A 17,345-nucleotide genomic window follows, 5' to 3' on the forward strand; every position below is an offset into this window, starting at 1 on the left:
CTGAAGAAACGTTCCCAATATCCCATCTAAATCTCCCCAGTGCAACTTGAGGCCATTTCCTCTTATCCTGTCCCTTGTTCCCTGGGAGCAGAGCCTGACCCCACCCTGGCTCCCCCCTCCTGTCAGGGAGATGCAGAGAGCAAGAAGGTCCCCCCTGAGCCTCCTTTTCTCCAGGCTGAGCCCCCCCAGCTCCCTCAGCTGCTCCTCAGCAGCCTCGTACTCCAGACCCCTCTGGACTTTCCAATCCCAAGTGCTCACAAAGGTTCCCGGCTGCTGAGTGTTCACAGCAGCCCAGCAAAGTAATGACAGGTAGCAAAGCATCAGTGGGTGATGTGGCATGGAAAAATAGCTGTTCAGTCCTGGACTTTGATGTGAACTTTCAAAATGTAATTAGTGGTTCAGCTGGGCTGAAATAAAAATGTGCATTTGCACAGAGAAATTCCAGAGGCTGCAATTTTCCTTGCGTGGGTTCAAGACTCGTTGCAGCAGGTTGGTGGCAGCTCTTTCCTTGCTCTGGGCTCTTAAGAATTTCCTTTGGCTTTTTTCCCCAAGGTCTCAGGACAATTAGAAAATTTTACTTCAGTTTATGCAGGTTACATTGATGGCTTTTTATATCTGATCTCTTAAGTACTCAAATTGGGCCAGTCTGTTTCTGTCCTGCTTTGATGGGTAGCTTTGTGTAGTTGAAGCTGAGATCCATATTGGCAGCTTTTATGCCACTACCCAAGTACAAAATTACTAATTTTCAGGCATTTTCTTGGATTATTTGAAAGCTATAATTCCAGGAATACAGAAGTGGAGATGTTTGTCCAGTTTCAAATATTCACCACTACCAGAGAATTGTAGACAAATTATAAACACTTTTTCTGGGAAAACAAGTCATTAACAGATTATGAAAAATGGATGTTGTTAGACAGTCAAACCCCAGGGATAGGTACTACAGACCTTTTGAGACTGAATATTTACAAAGCTGACGTGGAGAAGGAATTCAATGGAGAGGACAGTAGGACCACTGTCCTTTAAAAACAGCAGTACAAAATCTCAGCTTTGAAAAAGAGGTTTCAATGGTTTCTACTACAGAGAAAATCACTGTAGCAACAGGAAAACATTTTCAAAATTATATAGTCTCAGTTTTCAGGAAAAAAAGGAGATTGAAACTGAGAGAAGGGAACTGGAGAGAATGCAAAGCTTTCCTGGGCCAGCTTCTGTTTGTTGATCTAATTCCAGTTTGGTTTCTTTCTCTCTAACCTAAAATTTAAGTAGTTTTTACTTAGGAACTTATTTTTTTTTTAGGTTTTCTTTCTATTTGATGCATCTTGGAATGTCTTGGGCTTACCTTTGCTGTTTCAGAGCCTGTTGATTGATCTGGGAAAGATTTCACAGAACCATTCTTTTGGTCACCTCATTTATCTCCACAATTCATCTGCAGGAATGTGCATTCCGTGGATTTATAGTAAATGACTGCTCAGCACCTAATGCTAAGTATATATATGTGTGTATTTATGCCTAGGAACTTCCTAATCTCTAAATGGCATTTTTTTTGACACACAGAGTAGTAAATACTCTTATTTAGGAGGTATTTTCTCGATGCTACAGGATTGACATGATTTATGTGGAAACCTAAACCACTTGCTAACTCTAGACCCCTGGTCTTTTAATATCCATCCTATTTCCAAAGTGTCTGCATATGTGTGTGCCTATATAAAGATGCAGAATATTTTCCCATTGCCAGTCTTTATGGGATTTTTAGCAGTAATTCAGAATATGTAGGCAGTTGCAGTGTATTTTCTGCTCTTGCATGAGTAGATTGAAGTCAGTATGGCTGGTGCTTTACTTTCAGGAATTACTAGAAGGCTTTTTTTTTTCCACTTGAATTATCTTTCAAATAAGTGTGACTAGTAGTCAGGAGTTCTTCCAACTTTTTTGTTCCCATGAAAATGTTCCTTTCATAGGTTAAAGTCGTGAGAGAACACGAGAAGTGGGCAGAACCCTGAATTGTGCCATAAATCAAGAAACTTTATGTGAAATTACGTATTTTCTAATTACCTTGCTTAGATATATATTGAGCAAAAAAGCAAATACAAGTTGAGCTGTACAAGTTGAAAAACTATCAGATAAACAAACTGTGACATCTGTAGTATTATCACCATCTGACTTATCTCAAACACTGATTTTACTCACTCATCCTTCATTCTTTATATCCACATGTCTAGCAGTACATGCATTTATATTTTATATAAAGGGCAGAATGTAGTCAGAGCATCTGAGTTATGCTGTTAAAAATAAATTAAGGAACAGCAGGTGAAAATGATTCCTACACATGAATATTCAAAGTGTACCTCAGCCAGATACTACAGAAAGAATAATAAAGAGCAGAGAAACTTTGGTGGGACCAAGGCGTGGAGATGATCTGAGATAGAAGTTTTATTGGCACAAGGTTGAGATGGCTCAGAAAACTGAGTCCAGGAGTGGCAGGATCTGCTTGAACACCCCACTGCCAGAACATTCAAGTGTCTGACAGATGAGGGGACAGCAGCACTGGGATGTTGGAAGCCCAGCAGTCAGGTTTTTAGTCTTAATTCTTGCGCTTTTGGGCTTCAGTCTCTGAGCAGATCGAGTTCAAGGGCAGCAGGAGGGTGTAGGGACTACACCGCTGAATTGGAAGCTGAAAGACTTGAGTACATTCCTTCTCTGGGGGCCATTTCCTGCATGTTTGTGTCACTTAGAGTTGGACTCACCAAACTCCTTGGGCACTGTCAAGTAGACCCTCAACTACTATTATTTTTGCTATTTTCTTTTTTGGAAGAAGGAAGAAAGTGTAACTTTCCCACCCCTTACCTGATGGGATCACATTACCATTGTCAGATTCAGTGAGGTTTCACAGCAATCAGGGCCTCGTGAAAGGGGATTTTCAGGGAAAACTCTGGAACCAGAATGCATTTGTAGCTCTGAAATCCATTTCCTATCACTCATACACTGCACAGACAAGAGCATTCCCAACCGTGGAGTGCTGGGATACTCTGGACGTACAGAAGGAAGCATGCTAATGGATGACTGACTTGTTTCAATATCAAGGTGTGTTTTTTTTGTCTTTTCCTGCCCCGCAGACCCCGTGCACGGCCCCCAGAACGTGGAGGTGGTGGACATTCGGTCGCGGCAGCTGACGCTGCAGTGGGAGCCCTTCGGCTACGCCGTGACCCGCTGCCACAGCTACAACCTCACCGTGCAGTACCAGTACGTGTTCAACCAGCAGAAGTTCGAGGCGGAGGAGCTCATCCAGACCTCCTCCCACTACACCCTGCGGGGTCTGCGGCCCTTCATGACCATCAGGCTGAGGTTGGCCCTGTCCAACCCCGAGGGCAAGATGGAGAGCGAGGAGCTGGTGGTGCAGACCGAGGAGGATGGTGAGTCAGTGAGGTGGTTTGAAGCTGGCTTCCTGCTAAGTCTCCAAACCTCACCACAAGAGCTTCCCCCCCCAAAACCAAGGGAAAAGAGAAAAAAACCCAAGAGAACCAAAACAAGAGAGAGGCAGCTAAAGCAATATATCTAAATATATTTACACTTATATTACATTTATATACAATTGAAATATATGTACAACTTCAAAAGGAAAACGGAAAGGGAAGGGGGAAGGAAAAAAGGGAACAAAAGCAAAATAAAATATACACGATCAATAGCCCAAAATCTAGCAACTAAAAGAATTAGCAAAAGAATATCTTACTACTCTCCTTGGGACAACAGAACGTCGCTCTGGAACAATCGCCAGCAACCTCCACCTCCCCAAGGTTCGCAAGGCCTTACCAGGCCTCACTAGGCCTCACCAGGCCTCAGTCCCCAACACGACAGACTCAACAGCAGGGAAGCCTGCACCTCCAAAACTACCAGAAGGAAAGAGGGATGAAGGCCTTTCCTCCTTTCTTCTTATACCCCGGCTTACGTAAAAATCGTAGGGAATACTGGGTAAATCTGAGCACTTCCCTGGTTACAAACTGGTCACCAAGGAAGGCCCAGTCTAAACTACCACAGTCAGGCTGGGTTTGCTTGCTTGATTCCTGGGGAGGACTCATGTTTACAGGTTGTAAATAACAACATGTGGGAAAAAATCCCTCTTTTAATTTTAGAAAGACGGCATAAACTCAGGGAACAAAGAAGGATTTATTTGGCGTGCCGGGTCCTTCCCCCACCAAATTTTCGGGGAGAAAGACCCTTTGGCGTTACATCTCATTCATTTTATCGTTTTACAAAATCCCAACCTATTTTGGATAAGTTTAATATATTCTTTTTTACCTAAAAAGGTTTCTTCCTTTTACTCTGATTGGCTGCAAGGCATCCCCTGACAAGGATGATGGATGTTCCTTTGTTCTTAGCCCAAAGAGAGAGAACTCCTTTGGGCCCCAAAAGATTTTAAGAACTCTTGCATTTCCCTTATCTGTCCGAAAAAGACCCTGACACTCAAGTCCAGTATTTTTGAACTTGGATATCTTACAACTTCACGATACACCTATAACAATTGTATTTTTATTTCTCATAAACATAACCCTCTGTCCCACAGGATTATAAATGTCTTCTCTGGGCAGCGTGTGTCTCATGCAAGCAGAACTTGTAGGGGTGAATAATTTCTATTTCACAACCATGTTCTTGAAAAGACAAGGATCCTTGAAGTGCTTGAGTGTGATAAACATCAGCCTGAGCAGTTACCAAAGGTTTAATTCTCTGTGTTCTGAACTACCCAACAACCACCCAGCAGCTTTCTTTGTCATGTGGGCAAATGTAATCCTGGCATTTGTTGATTTTTTTTTTTCTTGTGCCTTCACAAGGAAGAAGATGTCCCAAAAGGACTATAATACCTTCCTTTCCAGAGCGTAGCTTTTCTTAATATTGATCTTCTGGACATCATATTTTATATAGATCTCAGAAGCAGAATTAATTGAGTGTGAACTCTTGTGTTCTTGATATAAAAGAAAAGTTTTCTGGAAGAACTGACGTGATGAAGTGTTTCAGTGTTGTTATCCCATCTGAGCTGTTTCAGACTCTCATGCACTACCAGCCTCCCTCCTGTCCAACATGTAAAATACAAGTTTTTCCTCAGCCTGAGCTGTAAGAAGTTGCTGTCCTAAGTTTCTCTCAACTGAAAGTGGCTCTTCCAGCCCAATATATCACATGGGGGGGACATGAAAGGATGGCATATATTTCAGAAAAATGAGCAGGGTTTTATCAGACAGGCTTGGGAGTGCATTTAGTTAGTTGTCTTTCACAGCATTAAAATTTTGCTTGAGTAGGTGGATTTTTTTAGCTGGCCTTGTAGCCATAATGAAATATAAATCTTCCATTGTTACTTTGCTAAGCAAATCAGTCTCTCACATTGATAAAGGTGTGTAGCCCAGCAGCATCCCTATGCCAAGGTGCAGTTTGGCTGTTTAGGTGGAGAGAGCTTTGGGCAGAGAAGGACAAATTAAATTCCCTGCTGCTGCTCTGCTGTACTGAAATAAAACCATACTGAAATTAGCTCCATATTTTCGCGGATTCTAATTTTATTTATCACTTAGTGGTTATGTTAGAGTATCCTTGTTTGAACCAAAAGTGGAGAAGTAAGGCTTTGATAGTACTAGTGCTTTGATGGATTTTAATTTTTAATTTTATTTATTTATTTTTAACTCTGAGCTTCCTGTCTGGTGGCCTTTTGGTGTCTTCTCATGTGTGTGCAGCTGGAGCTGGGGGTAGTTTTTAAGACAGTTTGTTGGGCTTTTTTTCCCCCCTGCAGTTCCTGGACCTGTTCCCTTGGAATCCATCCAGGGAGGACCTTTTGAAGAGAAGATCTATGTGCAGTGGAAGCCTCCAAATGAGACAAATGGCATCATTACACTCTATGAGGTGAGGAGAACAGATTGTTGTCAAGGAATATGTTCCATGGGGCCTTTTTCATGTGTGTTTAAGCCAATCCTGAGCTCTCAGAGATTTCAGCAGGTGCTAAAAGAAGCCTGATTAAAATAGATAAGAATCTTCAAGATAGTCTGCTGCTACCACTGAAAAAGTTTCCCAGTTTAAGAGAGAGAGAAAAGATTTCTTTCCAATATTTGTGGCAGAATGAGAGCCACACATCCCCCATGTCTCAGGTGTTCAGTTCCTGCCCTTTTTCCTTCTGCAGTAGCTCCAAGGTGTGTTTTATTTCCTTTTCTTCTTTTCTTGAGGTATAAAACACTGTTAGGTTTTGTATCTAAATATTGTAACTAATCCCTCTTTGCCTTTCCAGTAGTCATAACACTTCCTGGCAATCTCAGCAGAATATAACCATTAAGTCTTATCTGAGGTGTTCTTATTGAACCTTTCAATGATACATTTGTCCAGCCCAGCCATTTCCCTGATGCCAAACAAAATGCACAGCAGGTTATAGGATGATCACTGACCATCCTGTGCTAGATGAGAAAAAAAAAAACAATTCAATGTGATTCTAGAGTGGATCAGAGGGGATGGTGCTTGTTAAGGTAAGGAAGTGTTCCTGCTGTCCTGTGGTTCTGGTGATACAATGCCTCATGTGGGGTAAAACCAAATATGTGGAAAAGGAGGGACTGCTTTGGAGGGTCCTGTGAAATGAGAGACAGTCCTACAAGAGAAGGTAAAGGCACTTTGATTAAGTAGCAGAAAGTGTTGCAGCAGTGCTGGCTGAGCATGTGGCGCTTCATGGCTCAGCATTTACCGTTGTAAGATCAGAAGTGAAACAAAATTTCGCTTTTACAGTGATGTAAAAACCCTCACTATGGGCTCATGCAGCATTTTCTGACACAGAGGGGCAAAAACTCCCTTTTTTTTTTTTTTTTTGGCTTCCTCTTTTATGCTGGGTTTGTGTACAGACTTTATTTTGCAACAAGGCACAGCTGCACGAAGCAACTCTGCCCTCACTAGGGAGGTTCTGCTCCTTCCCTTTTCCTATCCAGCTTCTCAGTTCAGAACATGTCCCTCTTAGATGTCCTTCCTAACACTGTCTCTCACAGGGGTGGAAAAATGGAAAAAATCAAGCAGGTTTCACATCAACGAGCTCTTACACTACAGAATGAACAAGAGAAAGCAACTTTCTCCTGGGCTTAAGTGGAACTGCACTTTCAGGTCATGTCTCCAGCTGGCTCACAAAGGGTGACTGGGTTTGATATGGCAACACTAAATAGATGAATCCAAGCTCATCCTCCTAATTTTGGGTCATTTCAGCCAGGCTGGAATCCATGACTAAGCACAGAGTCATTTTTTGTTGGTCGCTGTTGAGACATTCCTGGAAATGTGTGCAGGTTGCATGTCACCTGCACATGTCAGTACTAAAATAGAACTAACCCTTGTAATTTCATGGTTTTTGAAGGTGTCTGTGCAAGGAATTAGGCAATAAAGCTGTCAGTGTTTTAAGGGAATTAATCTGAATGGAACTAGTTGCGAGTTTTTTCTGGCAACACAGGTGACCTATCATAGAACACATTGAAAATAACCCAAGTCAAATGATGCAAATGATGTAAAAATAACTCCTTTTAATTTTTAAAGAAGCAGTTTCTTACGAAAATATTGCCTTGGGCTCAGCTCATTGAAAAGACTTGAGCAATCTGAGTAGCTTTTCTGGCTGAGCAGCTGCACAGAGACACTTTAATGCCTCCAGGGTTGTGATGCATCATGACAGTGCCTGTGCCCCTCAAGTCATATCATTGCTCAAGTCTCAGCAGAGGCACAAACAAATCTTTCTTTTCTGATAATGGCTCTGTGCATATTTGGCAGCTGGAGACAAAGAGAAGTCAAGGTGAATTCAAACTCTTCCTCCTTTTCCTCTTCTGCCTCATGTCCAGAAGGATAAAAATCCAAGTGTCGGAAACACCAGGAGAAGCAGAGTGCCTGAAGGTTGTCATGAATGAATTTTTTTTTCCTTTCCTCTCCCTTCTTACATGTGAACATTCACAGAGAACCTTCCCATTCTCCCTGGCACCCTGAGACAAGTTCATCAGCTGGAGATGAAAATACAGGAGGGCAGTTACACATAACTGGAGAGATGGGCAGGGCATTCTCAGGGGAGTTGTCTCCCTTTGGAACATGGGGATCTGTGCAGATGGAACCTGCACACTGTTGATGGTGCACTACACTTGCAGGCAGCAGAGAAGTCATGAGGTGGCATCACAAACTCCTTGTCTGATCAACCTCATTTTTATTAGACAGGGCTCAGCCTTTTTCAGTATCACTGTGGCTTAGGCTGCTTTAACAGAGTTCAGCTGCCCTGCTGGTTCAAGATGCAGAGAAGGGCTGGTGGTTAATCTCTGGTAGGTTTTCAGTTCTTTCCCATGGCCCAGTTCTGATCCAGGGAAGAACAGAAGGCTTTAAGAAGAGCTCCCTCTCACAGGGAGCACAGATCCTGAAGCCAGCACTGGCACTGCTGCTCTGTCCTGGGAGACTCAGGGATGTGCTGATGAATTTGCAGCTCTCTGGAAGCTCTGAAATTGTGTCACTGTTATTAGAAAGAGACAAACCCAAAAGCCTATCAACATTTATTAGAGAAAAATTCCCTGCAAAGTACTTATTAATATCACTTTATGAATTTGAGGTAATGTGGGAGTACCTGCCTAGAGTCACATGGAGGTCTCATGCAAGTGATGGTCTCTCAAACTACCCTGGGCATAAACCCTCCTAATAGAAACAAAAACCCATCTCCTTCTCCTCCTAAATAATAGTTCCCTCCTCACCATCAAGATCTGATTTGGCTTATCTGGATATTGTATTTTCTCTCTAGTCCTGTTAAAAAAATTCGTTGTAAGCTTCTAAAATGCTTCCATATAATCACATTGTCTATACTTAAATCCCACTGGCTTTTTTTTGGGACCAGTTTTGTTGTCAGGTCCCTAATCATTCCTGCAGCTCCCTGCCAGAGAGATGTCCACATCACCCAAATTGCCACTGCAGTTTGCATTCCCACTGCTCGTGTACCAGCTGGGCTGGGGTTCAGCACAGGTTGTTTACCATCCAGAAGCACTAATTTTGCACTAACTGAATACTTCTAAAGAGCCTGAGCCAAATGGAAGGACCTTAATGAACCTTTTTGACTTCTGCAAGTCTCTTCTGATTGATACTTATCCTTCAAAATGCCTTTTTATAGAGAAATAGCATTGCACTTAAAACTGGTTTAACCCCTCCCTGAGTTCAGCTGGAGAATTCATTGTTTCACTGGGTACAGTCACAGCTGGAGTGTTAAACAAAGGAACCTTCTAGATCCCCAAATCAGTATATAATTACAGTCTGTTTCCAGGGAGCAGAAACCTCTTGTTCAAGGCAACTGGGAAAACTCCAGGAATTGCAAGTCAGTTAATCACTATGTTGGAAAGGTTAGGATATGAGCTATGTAGAAAGTGATGTACAAATTGCTCTGGGGTGGTGGGGAACCCAGAAAAGGTGTTAATAACACAAGTGTGTGGTGAGTTAGGAGGTGTCAGTTGGGCTGTCCTGTCAGGAAAACCAGTGGGGAGATGCACAGGCTGCTGGTGGAAATAAGCTGTGTGACAGAGGTAGAGCTTTTAAGCTTTCCTGAAGTCCCCAGGTAGCCTCAAGGTGTGTGGGTACTTACATGAGACAGGTCCATCAGTCTGTGCTCCCAAACGCAGCTGAACAGCAGAGAGGGGCTTTGCTGGCACCTTGGGTTGGGTAAAATGCTCCCCAGAGGTGGTTGTGCACGTGATGATCATGAAAGAGGCACTGTTACAGCTGTCTCTGGCAGCGAGCTGTGAGTGGCACAGTCTAATAATGTCGTAGGAATCCTGTCCCACAGTCATCTCCTGGCAGACTGAAAGTGTCGCAACTTGGTGAATTTTTTATTTGTTTATTTTTTTTAACCAGTTCTAAAAAGCTGCTCTGCTTTAAAATCCCTCATAACCAAGTGCTGCTCGTTGTGCTCACACTGTGTGGGAGTTCAGCTTTAAAGCCTTTGTGCACAAGGACTTGCAGAGAACATTTTCTTTTCCCCCCCCAGTTGTTTGTAAAGTCAAACCATTATCAAGCAGCAGAAAGACTGATGCTGTCACTGGGCTGCAAGAGTGAGCAATCTAAGGTCATGGGCCATCTTTGGCACTTAAATTCTGCTTTTAGATTAAATGTCTCAAATATTTGTTTCATAATGCAAATTGAAGTGCTTCAGATATTTCTGTGGGCCCAGATATTTTGTGCTAACTTGCATCTTGAATATGTAAGTAATGAAAACTTATTTATATCTGCATTTTGCTGTTCCTTTGGGCAGCTGAAAGCTTAGAGGTGCACTCAGTAATGTTGGCTTTTGCCTTTGTAAATACATTATTTTTTTTGGAGTGTAATCTATTTTTTGGAATTGTCCCTTTCTAGAATATTTTACCATTAAACAGGAAGAGGAAAAATAAAACCCACCTAACACTCCTGTCTGAAATATTTGCCACATCAGTTGTGGAAGGCATTGTTACATAACAGCATTTAATCCCTAATATTCAGCACCTTGGCTGGAAAAATGACTCTCAGACTGTTGAGTCCTTTCAGTGAGCCCTGTTAAAGGCAGTGGTGAAACAATGAGCTGACTTTTTAAACGTTGTAAGGTGCAGTGTTGTAATCACTTATGCCCTCCTCTTTAGGATTGTTAAATCCCAGGCAGGTTGCACATGGTTGTTGGGAAAAATGAGGATGCATTTGCAGCTTGTAACCAGCTGGTTCTCTCAGTCACCGTTTCTGAAATGCTGTAAATCCCTATTTAGATGCCAGGAATAATAATACAAGGGACTTTCATACACAATTTCAGCTCTTTAATGGGATGCTTGGAGCCTAGTACCTCTAATCCCAGCGGATTTGAGTTTAAATTGCACTTCAGAGGCTACAGATCCTCTTAGTTACCATGTAAAATTGCAGCCTGCCCTTCTTCATCTCTCCAGTTGCCAATATGCCATTTCTTCTCCATCACCTCACTCACTTTTTCCCTGCAGGAGAGGTTGTTACATGCAAACTGCCTCTTTAGAGGGTCCTGCATAAGGTCAATATTTGTGGGATGCACTGCCTGCATTTACAAGAGGGTAGAAACAAATTTCTTCCACCTTTGACCCCTGGAAATGCATACTTATTGTAACACAAAGCAGGATTATCTGGTGTGATAGCTCCTTGCTGCATGGATATGTGTGCATTTTTATTCATAGCCCTTCCCTATGCTATTCAGGAAACCTGACATCTCTAGGATAAAATCTTTCCTGCTAAAAGGCTTTGCAAAAAAAAAAAAAAGGTTTCCTGGAAGAAAGCTGAAAGGGTTGGGAGCTCAACTTGGCTTAGTCATTTGTTTGTTTATTTAAAAGCAGCTCTTAGGTTGTTGGTTTTTTTTTTGGTTACCAAGAGTGAAAAATGGCTCCCACAAGAAGCAAAGCAAAGACGACAAAATCTTGTGGCCAATTTATATAAAGCCCCACAGTCGAAATAGTGGAAAGATGACAATTCTCGGAAATTGCCTTCGGTGAGGAGTGGTTTTGAATGTTCCCATGAAAATCAATCATGTTACAGCTTCTCAATTGCATTCTGTGGATGCAGGATCCTCCTGGGATGGAGCTCTCTCACTTCAGCTCGGTGTGTGTGCTGAAGGACGGCCCTGCCACACACAGCTGGCTGAAGGAGATGCTGCTTAGTGCTCAAACCCCAGGAAGTGATCAATTAAAGATGGTCTGTTGGGTCATAGCTCCATCACTCATCTGTAGGGGCATTTGCCAGTGCGGTCTGATGCCACTGGAAATGATTCACCTGCAGCACTAACTCTGTTTTCCTCTGACACTGGATTTATACAGTGCCTGCTGCTGCACTATATTGTTTGTCCACAGTCCATGAAAGTCAATTACGTGAAGAATAAGGGTTTTACTGATCTGGACTATATTGAATTAGAGTTCTTTAATAATCTAAACTAGCAATGAAAGTGTAGGGCCACGTATCATCTGTTTAAGTTTGAAGCTCTGTCAGCTCTGCAGTGGGCTGTGTCACCCTTTCAGTGACATGTGAGGGAAGCTGTGCACAGCCCCTCAGCTAAATTAGTCTTACACTTAATGGCTCTTAGCACAGAATTGCCCTGGAAGAGAACTGGGCTGGCTGAGGAGAAATGGTTTGTTATATGCTTGCTGACTGGAGTATTTACTGAGCACTTGGTGAGCAGGTTGGTTGATGCTGCCAATGTTCTGGGCTCCACTTAATCAGGATTCGGGCCAGAATGTGGGAGATGAACGTGCTGATTGCACTGATTTATTATCATTTCTTGGCAATTGAGGAGGACAATAAATCTGAGCATTGCTGAGCGGGTTGGGATGTCGTGTCAGCCACGGGTTCTGCTCTGATTCTGAGACGAGGCACGGCTTGGTGAGACAGCTTTCCTGTGGTATTTGAGGATCACAGGGTCACAGGAAATACGGATTTTTTTTTTTTTTTTCTAACCAGCAGCATCCCATGGAGAGCTCTTTCCCCACCCTGTTTTATAAAGTAATATGGTTTATAAGCTCCCTGTCAGCACTAGAATTGAAGTATGTGCTTGAGTGACCCCCCTGACACACACAGGTGGTGCCTCCTGTGAGGCTGCAAGAAAAGCCTGACTTACTTGTGTGCAATAATACAGAAGGCAACAAATGCAGCTGTTGTTGTGGTGGAGCAGGATGACTTTCCTTCCCCATCATGTTTGAAAACAAAAAATGCCTCGGCAGGACAGAAGCCAGTTGAAGTTTCAATTTTAAGGCTGTTGTGGGGAGGTGACAGGAATCAGGCTGTGCTCTGCCTGGGGGGATGGCTCAGCTCCTGCTCCTCCAGCTGAGCAGGGCAGCAGCAAGGAGGATGCTCCAGAGGCAGGATCCTCCTTACTCAGGTGTTACACCCTGTTGGAAAGGGTTGGAAACACCTTATTGCTGTTGTTCTCTCCATCCTGTTACTCTAACTCTCCCTCCCAGTTACTCTGACACAGCCTTAAACTCAGGAAATGTTTAAATGCTTTCCTAATTAGAGATGCTTTTCAGAATAAACACCTCAAAGAGCTTTTTGAACAAACTTCTTAAATTATACAGGATTGTTAATTGTGTGTTGCTCACTGGCTGTTACTTGCGAGATATACTTAACTTGGGAGCAGTTGGTAATGATGCTCTTTTAAATCCTATGGTTTCCAGTAACAGCTTGGGGAGAAAATGAGAGGGTTTTTTTGAGAAACTCAGGTGTCAGGGTTTTTAAAATGTATGAACAACCTCCAGGTAAGTAGATACTTGTGTTATAAATAGAATGAATCCACTGTTTAAAAAAAATTTGCTCGATCAAGCTTTTCAGAAATAAAAGCATAATACGGTCCCTTGAGCACAACAATTTCTTTGATTACCTTTTTATTGTTCTTTTGAAGCCAATAGACTTGCAGTGATATAAATCCCTTGCAAATGAGAAGATTTTGGCTACAACAACACTTTTCTTTTTTTTCTTTAAGGAAGGAACTGAATTATTTTAGCGTGCATGTGTTCTTTCTATGCTAAACTAAATTATAAGAACTGGGGGAAAAAAAAACAACAACTTATTCTTTCTTGTAATGAAGTTCAAATTTAAAATGTGCTTTTGTAGATGCGTCAGCATCTTGTGTTTCTGCTTTCTGATGTTTTCTTTTCTTTTGCAGAAAAAAAAATAACAATTTTGGTCTATCTTTCTTTCTTCTCCAAGACATGCTGTTTCTCTGTATTGCTAATTCTTAATCCCATTTCTTCAATTTAATCTTTTCATGTGCTGTTGTACCTGTGCAGTTACAATAATATGATGCTTTTAAACAGCTCTGTATTCAGATCTTATAGTATTTTGCTTGCCAAAATGTAGTAGTTTGCTAAGTTGAAAGCAAATTGCAGATACACGTTTGCACTTCTTTCCTAGATTATTTTTTGGCATCTGTTTTATCTTCAGTATCATTTAATTTAGCAAATATATAAGATTGAATTATTATATATATATACATATATGAGCAAATATGTAAGATGTGGTGGTGTCTCTGTCCTTTTAATGGGTGCAGCTGAGGAGGGGAAAAACCAGTCAAGGTGATCTTTGCATTGCCTTTAAAAGGGTTATGAAAAGGGCATCCATAAACCAAATAATTAAATACCCTTATAAAATAAGGGTAAATAAATAAATAACTTTATAAAAGGGTATAGATACATATAATATGTATGGTTCCTTTTGGGATATTAAGCTCATTGCTACCCTTTGTGTGTGTGTGTTAGAGCCAGTCTCTGTGATCCTGCCACCCAGTGGGCAGGATGGCTTTGGGTTTAGTTTCCTGATTTAGCCAATTTCTGTCACTTAGAGTCCCTTGCCTCCCTTTTCCTTCTCCTTTTGCCCTCCCTGTTCACTGCTGTTTCTCCTGAGCTCTGCTCTCCACGGGGTGTCACTGGCAGTGAGGGTGGGAAGGCTTTCAGGAGGCTCCTGGCAGCTGATGAGCTTCAGCACAGGGAGAACAACTTGCTTTGGTTTTTGATTCACCTGCTTTTGTCTGAAATTTTGAAAAGTGACTTAGGGTGAGCTTGGACAGGGCTTGGAGCAACCTGGTCTAGTGGAAAGTGTTCCTGCCCATGGCAGGGGGTTGAAACAAGATGATCTTTAAGGTCTATTCCAGCCAAAACCACTCTGTGAAGCAGAGAGCTGATTTATAGAAGACACAAATGGATATCTTAAGTGACTAAGAATACACCATCTTACAATTCTCAGCTACAGTAACAGCTAAGACTGATATGTGAGCTATAAATGTGGCAAAACCATTTCATACCTACGTGGGTCTTGCTTCTCTTCCTTTGTGGTGGCAAACACAGCAGGTTCTCTGGGATGGGGTTTGGGATGGGGTTCCTGCTCCATTGTCTTGGTTTAGAGGGTTGTTCCTGCCCACACTTTCCCTGCACCCAGTGTCCTGTGGCAGATCAGCAGTGAGGTGCATCAGGCAGTGCTCCCAGCCCCAACAAATAGCTGAGGAACAAGTATGGAGATTGAATGACCCCCTCAATGCTGCAGTCAAAGCAATTCCTATAGTTGTCGTTTGCTGCTATTAAACTGAACAATGAGCCTCTCCAATAAAATCATATGAAATAACAGCTCATTAAAAGCTCTCCTTAATATATAGCATGCTAATTAATGTCAGTGGGGTGCAAGCTTGAATGGCAGAATAGACTATAATGTTTAGAAAGTAGGTAAAATAAAAGAAGATATTTTATCATTAATGACCTTTTAGTAAACCTAATGAAATCTTTAATGGCCTGAATACATTACTGAGGCTCTCCCAAATGCTTTGTTACCTACTCCACTCTTCCTCCTTTTCTCATAGACATTAAACTTGGGTTTATTTATAGAAAACAAAAAGCAATAACATCCCAAGGAAATATGAGCAGGAAGAAAGAATCTGAGCAAGGAGGAGAGTAGATGAGACTTCTCAGCCCTGCTGGGCCTGGTCAAGACTGATTGCAGGACCATGTTCTGTCCTGCCTTGGATACGTGTTGTCTGTGTTTGTATTCAGGTTTAATTGCATCCCTCTTTACGTGGCTCTCGGGAAACAGAGTAGGGAGCAAATGGGCCTCTTTTATTCCCGGGGTCTCCCTGGGTTAACTTCCATATTCATTCCTAATGAATAGCTGTGCTCTGGCTTTTTTTGCTGTTACCAGCCATGCTGGGCTTGTGCTGTGACTAAATTAAAGGACTTTATTCTTCAGGGCTTTTAGTCTTTTCACGTGTTGCCAGCCTTAAATATAACTTGCAAAAATGCTGATTAACTCTCCCTTAACCTTCTTCCCCAAAGAGGTAGTACAGGAATGGAAAAATGAAAGGCCTTTGCTACCGCCCATTTCCTGGATGAAATTTAGTGGGCTGGGGAAGGATGTAAGTGCAATAATTGCCTGGCTTAAACCGAGTTTTAAGATGGAAAATGTCTCCATTCATCTGGTCATAAAACACATTCTTTAGTTCTTTAGTTTTCCAGCACTGGAGGAGGATGGTTCACTAACCTGTTCACCAGCTCTTTCCTGTCATTAGGAGATAACTTCTTTCAAATTACTCCTTTTGTGAAACACTTGGCGCAATTAACTCCAGTCCTGTGCCCCAGGTGTCTGAAACTCCCCGATAAGATTGAAAGCAAGGTCCATCCCAGCTGCAGTCCCAGTCACCTGCAGTAGGAATTGTTCCTGAGAGGCACAGGCAGTCGGTGAATCTCAGAAAAAAGGAGCCCCTGGCTTGCTGTGTAATCATGTTTCAATCAGCTTTAAGGGACCATGGGATGGATTGTCCCCCCTGACATTCTGTGCACTTGGGAGCAGATGCTGCTGGGCAACTGAATTCCTTATTTGGCTGCAAGCACACAAACGAGGAGAGCTTCTGGCTTCCCCTCCCACTCCTGCAAACCAAACAGGAAGGGAGCACAAATCACCTTGAAATTGGAATTTGAGAGTGTAGCAGCATCAGCCAGCCCTGTTTTGTTTTCCTGATCATCTAGTGGAGAACTAGTGGTGCTCTGGGAGAAAGATGCTCAGGCTGTTGACTGCAAGGGAGCTTGGATGAGTGACAGAACCAAGAGTGGTGATGACCAGGTGATCAAAGAGCTTTGGGAATCGGGCAAATCTGAGAGAAAGAAGGAGTGAGCAACCCTCTTGTTAATGTGGTGCCCCCTTCAATATTGGAATCAGCCTCTCTCTTCTGGAGCTGTAAAAAAGGAGATGCTGTGAAGATACAGTCTTGAGGCAGTGAGAGAGATTTCTCTTCAGGCACCTGGTCACATCTTCACAGAATTTAATTCCTGTTTAAAACTCTCTGATTTCAGGAATATTTTGATTTTTCAACATAAGTGAAACTTCATTCAAAACAAATCCAAAATCAACTCTCCGGTAAAAATTCTAAGGAACTCTTTCTTATACCTGAGTGTTGTCCCTGGAAGATTTAACATCTCTGACATTTTTGTATTTTGTGTTAAAATGTTCCCAGTTCAGGGTCACTCTGAATTTCAGGCCTGAAACAGTTGTGCTGCTGGAAGGGGTTCTTTAGTCCTTGGGCTTTCTTGGGCTAAATGTAAAGTTCACAGGAAAGAATCAAGAACAGCAAGACTGTTGCTGTCATCTTTAAAATGCTTCTACAAGGCCCATATCTTGGATGGAAACTCTGAGGGAGGACATAAGCCAGAAAATATATAGTAATGAAATAAAACAAAACCTCCCCTGCTGAAACAATAAAAGGTGCTGCTATCCAGTTTATGTTGTCTTTAAGAATGAATGATTTTCCCTGAGGCTCAGTCCTTGGTGATTTTCCAGAGTCAAGAATGTGGTGCCCCAGACTGCTGGGCAAGCTCAGGTTTCTCCTCCACGAGCTCCTGCCCAGG

The 17,345-nt window shown here is 42.3% G+C and overlaps 1 protein-coding gene across 14 annotated transcripts in view; it reads left to right on the forward strand.

Annotated features, from left to right (window-relative positions):
- PTPRT (protein tyrosine phosphatase, receptor type T) overlaps positions 1-17,345 on the forward strand; it is a 459,737-nt gene that overhangs the window by 300,507 nt on the left and 141,885 nt on the right. For all 14 annotated transcript variants that reach the window (XR_003528091.1, XM_027645791.1, XM_027645792.1 and 11 more), the window contains exons 8-9: positions 3,108-3,404; positions 5,762-5,871. Coding sequence is in view for 13 of the 14 variants with exons in the window: in XM_027645791.1 (XP_027501592.1) it covers positions 3,108-3,404; positions 5,762-5,871 (407 nt within the window). In the remaining variant the exon portion in view is untranslated. The remainder of the gene's footprint in view (positions 1-3,107; positions 3,405-5,761; positions 5,872-17,345) is intronic.

This window comes from Corapipo altera, unplaced genomic scaffold (assembly GCF_003945725.1).
Source record: "Corapipo altera isolate COAL_440 unplaced genomic scaffold, ASM394572v1 64, whole genome shotgun sequence".
Lineage (NCBI taxonomy): Eukaryota > Metazoa > Chordata > Aves > Passeriformes > Pipridae > Corapipo > Corapipo altera.